Source organism: Episyrphus balteatus, chromosome 1, assembly GCF_945859705.1.
Source record: "Episyrphus balteatus chromosome 1, idEpiBalt1.1, whole genome shotgun sequence".
Taxonomy (NCBI): domain Eukaryota; kingdom Metazoa; phylum Arthropoda; class Insecta; order Diptera; family Syrphidae; genus Episyrphus; species Episyrphus balteatus.
In genome coordinates this window covers 162,169,223-162,175,559 of record NC_079134.1, presented here as the reverse complement: position 1 = coordinate 162,175,559, position 6,337 = coordinate 162,169,223, and the positions used below count along the sequence as shown (strand labels likewise).

The 6,337-nt window shown below is 28.8% G+C and overlaps 1 protein-coding gene across 1 annotated transcript; it reads left to right on the top strand.

The window, feature by feature from the left end:
- The first annotated feature begins 2,076 nt into the window (after positions 1 to 2,076).
- Positions 2,077 to 4,001, top strand: LOC129911736 (coiled-coil domain-containing protein 96-like). The gene is made up of 4 exons (XM_055989639.1): positions 2,077 to 2,997; positions 3,056 to 3,160; positions 3,259 to 3,355; positions 3,414 to 4,001. The coding sequence occupies exons 1-4, from the start codon at positions 2,077 to 2,079 to the stop codon at positions 3,788 to 3,790; spliced, it is 1,500 nt and encodes a 499-aa protein (XP_055845614.1). The 3' UTR covers positions 3,791 to 4,001.
- The last annotated feature ends 2,336 nt before the right edge of the window (positions 4,002 to 6,337 follow it).

Here is a 6,337-nt window from a genome sequence, read left to right as displayed (position 1 = left end):
CTCTTTATGTAGTCTTTGAATTTTATTGCAATAAAAAACAAAGGAGAAAAAACGGAACTCCATTGGGATGAAAAATGTGTATTTTTGGTAGACCGAAAAACAGGATGTTTATCATATGAAAATGGGAAGGAAGAAATTGGCAAATTGGTGTAAGTGTGAGGTTTCAACAACCCTTTTAGGGTTCATTTTAAACTTGTTTTGATTTTTTTGTTGTTTTAATGGTTATTATATTACAGAAAGATAAAAGGTCAAAAAAGAGAGTTGACAAAGGATTTTTTTTTCATGTTGAAAAGGTAAGTTTTGGAAGAGTTGTTGTTTTTTTTTTAAGTTTTCTTTACATTTGAATGTTCCACGCGAAAGTAGGACATTTTCTATTATTGATTAGATTAGATTTGCTATAAAGGGATGGTAGGTCCTAGGGGTTTTAAATCCAATTTGTCAAAAGATAAGGTAGTTCTTTAAGCCCCCTTAAAAAATAGTTTCACAACCCTAATTTCGACGGGTTTTTTAGCCCTTATCTTTATTTTATTTACCGGCCTTATTTTTTATGAATTTTCCACAGCTATTTTGTATCTTATGGGCGTTCCTACAGAGGCGGGTGTTACGGTTAAAATTTTTAATGGAAGGAATGCATGGTTGTAAAAAAAAACATTTTTTTAATGCATTTGTTTTTCATTAAAAATTAAAAAAAAAAAATATTTATTCCAAAAAAATATTTATTGCAACTGAAAAAAATTTGCACTAAAAAAAAATTTATTTCAAATAACAAAAAAAAAAAATGCATTAAAAAAATGTTATTGCAGCTAAAATATATTTTCATTGAAAATAAAATTTGTATTGCAGATAAAAAATAAATCAATTCAAACGTGCGCATTAAATATGAAATTTTAAATATTCGTCGAATTACTAACAAATTTGGCAATTTGACCCCAATTTGCTATTTCAACTATAATATTGAACTTAATGTAAAAAAAATATTTAATGTATACTTTTGCATTAATTTGGTTTTTTTTTTGCAAAGTCAAACCTTTTTTCTTGCAAAATATTTGTGAAAACTGAAAAATATTTTCAATACAAGTATTTTTTAGTTTCAATACATTTTTTATTTTTTGAATGCAAATATTTTTCAGTTGCAATACATTTTTTTTAATGCAATTTTTTTCACTTGCAATAAAATTTTTTTTTTCATGCAAGTTTTTTTTTATTTGCAAATAAATATTTCAACGACAAGACAGAATTGGGGTTTCAAAGCATTAAACTGTACTCGGATTTCACAACCCCATTTAAGAATGCTTTTGAGATCAAGATTCAATGAACTTATCATACGCAACTGTTCTAAAAAAGCAAGGACTTGAAATTAGAAACGTATATTATAACTGAGGGTTGAGAACTTTTGAACATAAAAAATACAATCGGAGACAGAACAGAACCTTGGGGCACACCATACATATTGTCATAATATTGTAAACAAAGCGGTACTGCCGGTCATTTAGAAACTTTCGTTCTTGGAGATATTTCATTAGTTGACGGTTAATCAATGCTTCCATTAGTTTAAAAATAAGGAAAGTTAGTGTAATTGGGCGATATTTGGAAATGGAGAAAGATTCACCTTTTTTTAAGGGACAGGTTGGACAAATGCAGTTTTCCAACTACTCGGGAAAAATCTTGAAGAATGAGAAAGATGGAACATTTTTGAAAGAGGTTTTGCCGAAGAACACCTTCAGAATAATGGATATAGGATGCTATTTGGAAATTTATATTTGGCGACGAATTGTGCTTGAACAGCCAACAAGTTTGTCTTTGTAGAGGGAAGTAACATTATTTGCCTTATTTGTCTATTATGCATTTAGTCTTCCGAACCAGAGGCTTGGATTGGAAAACCATTTTGGCTGGAGAATTTTGTGACCGACCCAATGAATCACGTGAATTTTTTTTTTTTTATTCACCAAAAATTTGAACTTTTCTGTTTGGAACAGTTCAGAACAATCCCAGTGAACGAGCTAAAAATCGTCATACATTTACAAATACAATTATATTTTTGAACATTTTGTATTTAATTAACATTTGTATTAAAAAATGGACGAAGAAAGCGAATGTGATTGGACTCCACCTTTAGAAATTGATATAGTTGAATCAGAACTTTTTGAAATACCTTCAGGGTTGCCATCTCTTGAAGACTTTATTAACAGCGAACTTGAAAAAGAAGAAGTTACAAAAGCTGAAGTTGACGAAACAGATGAAACTCTCTTGGAAACTCATAAAGAATATGAATTAACAACTGAAGGAGGTGGTTTCGAAACCGGCTCAATTGCTGTGGATCATGATGAAGAAGATGAAGAAGCTCAAACAGCTGCAGCTGACAATATCCAATCGGAAGATGATTATGAACTTCCTCAAGTTGAAGTTAAAAAACCAAAAGTTAAAACCAAAAAACACACAGTTGACACCTTTGGAATGGATTCTGTAAAATTAGATTTTGACAATATTAAGACAAAGGCAAAAAAAGAAGCCGATGCTAATCTACGATTGCATTTGATTGATAGTACAAATAATTTAATTGACAATCTTATCGGTGAAGTGGTAGAAATTTGTGAATATGAAGATCCTGATGATATTCTTCGAGCTCGATTAGATAAAAATAAAGTTTGTGATGAATTAGATGATAAAATGTATGAACTTGATATAGAACAAAAAATGAGATTCTTTTTAAATCGAAAAGCTGTTGAATATTTTCGACGAAAAAAAGCAACTCGACCATTAATTGATGATAGTCCAGAAAGTAAAATGAGTCTAATTAGGAAATATCATGAAAGTTTGATGATGGTAAATAAATATAAAGGTCTTGAGGATTCGACAAAAGGTCTGCTAGAAACAAAAATTGCTGAGCTGAAAGAGGAATTGAAAGAATTGGAGATAAACTCGAAAGGGAAATCAAGGGAATTTGTGGATATTGTCAAAAATACTTTAGGTGCTAGTAACTCCGAAAAAATGGAGACAGTAAGTGGTGATTTGTTAAATCTTGTTCTGCCATTTTTCAACATGGAATTATTTCTAGTTAATTGATAGTTTTACAAAAAGGATCAAAAACATGCAAGAAGAGATTTCGAAAGTTAGATTTGTTCTTATTCAAAGACAACATTCGATGGCTGTTTTACAAGAGGTAAGTTTTTCATTTCGAATGTTAGTTCAAACTTTTTGCTCAATCCTTTTCAAAATTTCAACTTTGAACAATCATTGAAGTGCATTTAATTTAAATAGAGAGCCAGAAAACTTGATGATCTTGGAAACGGTCTGCATATGGTGGATTTTGAACACCTTCAAACTGAAACTCAAGCTCTTGGTAAAAAAATCGAAGGTTTGTTTAGGAAACACATTTTTGTGTCTTGATTTCTTCCTAAGCCCTCGATTTTCAGAAAGAAACAACGAACTCAACCGACTTCATACTCGTTGCAATGCTGACATACACACCCTAGCTCATATTCGTGAAAAACAACAAATGATGCGTAATACGATTTCAGCTCAGCAAGAAGCCTTCGAAGAACTAATCGAGGAAAAACAAAGTTGTCGAGAATATTTGAATGACTTGAAAATTGAACGAGGCGCCATTCGAAGAGAATTGAAAAAAATCAGTTTTCAAAATGGACTTCTTGATAAACCGGAACTTCTTCTCGATTATGATGTTACTGAAGAAAAAGTTAATGATCTTAAAGAAAGGATAGCTTTAATTAAAGCTGAACAACTGAATGTTGATGAAAAATTAAAACAAATTACAAAAATCCTTCGACGTTAAACTGGTGAATATTTAACTTCTATGTGATGACATATCCTTTTATGTTTTTATATGTGGGTAAGTATGTGAATATAATAACATACTCATTATATTCAGACACCCTTCAAAAACATGATGTTTTAATGAAGAGCATAATTATCCTGCCTTTGGGTAAAAATGCTATAGTGATGTGAATAAATTTATGTTTAATTTTTTGCTTGGTTCATCATAATTTCCACAAAAATTCACTATAATTAGCTTCCTTTTGTGAAATATTTTATCCTGATTATTTTAATGTGTCTGATGTTAAGAATGTGGTGTATAAAAAATTAGGGTTTTTTACCCTATTGCAAAATCAATATAGAAAGGATGTTAAAAATGACAGAAATGCAATGTTTACATCTTCATTGAAAAATCGAGAGTCTATGAAAAAATAGAATATCGTAAAATAAACATTATCTTATAGTAGATAAATATAAAATAATACAAAAAATCAATAAATAAAAAAAATTGTTACCCTCATGAAACTTGGCAAAAATTTTCCATTTGCATAATAACGAAGAATAAAAAAGAGTCTATAAAAACATTTTGGTTGGAAAATGGGGGAGTGGGTGAAGTTAAAAAAAAACTAAAATGCACGATTGGGTCACACGTACGTGCTGTTGGAATTAAAAAATGGTAAAATTTGTAAGTCTTGTTTATACACATTTGGTGAATTTATAATGGAAATAAAAAATAAAAAAAACATCAACTTTGTTCTTCAAAAGAAAAAAACAACTCTTTAAATGAAATCGAGCTCCAAAAAAAGTATGCAATATAATTTCTTTTACAAAGATGCATTTTTAGAAAAAAAAAATTTCAAAATCGTTAGAGCCGTTTTTTTAAACTAATTTTTCAAACCTAAATAATTTTTTGAAAAAAATGTCTTAGAATAAAGTTGGTATGCCATTTAGTAGAAACTATTAATCGAAACGTAAAACCAAAATTAAAAAAAAAAAATAGATGTCTTGTTTTCGAAAACTCGATTTTTCAAAAAAGAATTTTCAAATTTTTTTATTAAATCCAAAAATTATTTTTATTTAAATTTAATTTTTGATTTATATAGAAATTATTAAAGTACTTTTGTTTAAAAAAAATGTTGAAATTAAACAAATCGTTCGGGAGAAAATCAGATTTAAAAAAAAAAACGGTTCTATAAGAGGAACCGTTAATAACGATTAAAAAAAAAAAATTTTTCTCATGAAAAGATAGACCTTGTCTGAGAACTAATACTTCAATACCTTGTATTAGCTGCTTGTTTCTTGTCTACAATTGGTAAAATATAACTAGAATCCAAGTGAAAAATATGATACACTGATGAAATTCGGAATGAGGGTTTAATGTGAAGTATTAAATTTTCTTGAGTTAAAAGGGTTTTTGTTTATGAAAAGGTTAAATTTAGAATTAGTACCATAATAACTACATACCGAAATGGCACCCCAGTGAAAATTGGTAAAAATGCATCATTTGCAACAGGCACCAAGTATCTAAGGAGTCTATAATTTTTTTTTTTTTTTTTGGAAAACTGTTTTTTGGGAAATAAGGAAAATCCACGATGAAAATGTACCTACCCTCACGAAATTTATTCCTTTGCCAAAGAAATCATTAATAAAAAAAGTCTATACATGAAAGGGAAATGTGTGTTTATTTTAAAAACTAAGTAATAATAATGTAACCTATTAAAGTTCAGCAATTAAGTTGCTTTTGAGATTGGAAGCAAGAATCTAAAGTGTCTATAAGAATATCATAAATAAAAGTGTTTTTTTAGATATAGAAAAAAATTGATGGACCACCCTAATGAAGTTCAGAAATAACTTGCATTTGGGTTTTGGGATAAAACCAAAAATTAAAAGATTTCATTAATTTTGGTTGAAAGATTGTTATTTTTTTCGAGGAGGGAGTAAATTCTGTAATAATGCCCAAAAATCTATTAATTTGTTGAGAATTTTAGTGAATAGACGTTAATTTGAAATGAAATTAAATAATAAAGTGAGTCTTTCGGCGACAGAGTATTTTTTTTTTGAGTGAAGGAAACTAAAAAACCTGTCAATAAAATTTCCGTTCAAACTTTCCACTTTGTTCTTGTCAAAAAAAACATCCTTTTGATCCAAAATAACTTCATGGCTTCATAGACACTTGAAACCTACCTTAATGTAACATTATTACTGCATCTCAATCCGGTACTACTTATAAAACTGATTTTTGATAATAAATACGCATTTTTCCGTTACACAAAAAACACCCTTTAACTCAATAGTTAATTTAATTTTTGATCCCAACGACAAATTTAAACTAAACTTCTTAGACGTATACACGAATCATTGTTTTACCTGTAAAATGCTTTAATTTTTCCGGAAATTCAATACTAAAACATCTTGTCATGAATCACAAAATTAGCAAAATATTTAAATATTTATACCTTTCTTATGCAATATTCTGTTGTCAAGGTTATTAAAAAGTCCGCAAATTAGCTGTCATAATAATTATTATACCATGTTGACAACAATCTAAACGAAATTGTAAAATGGA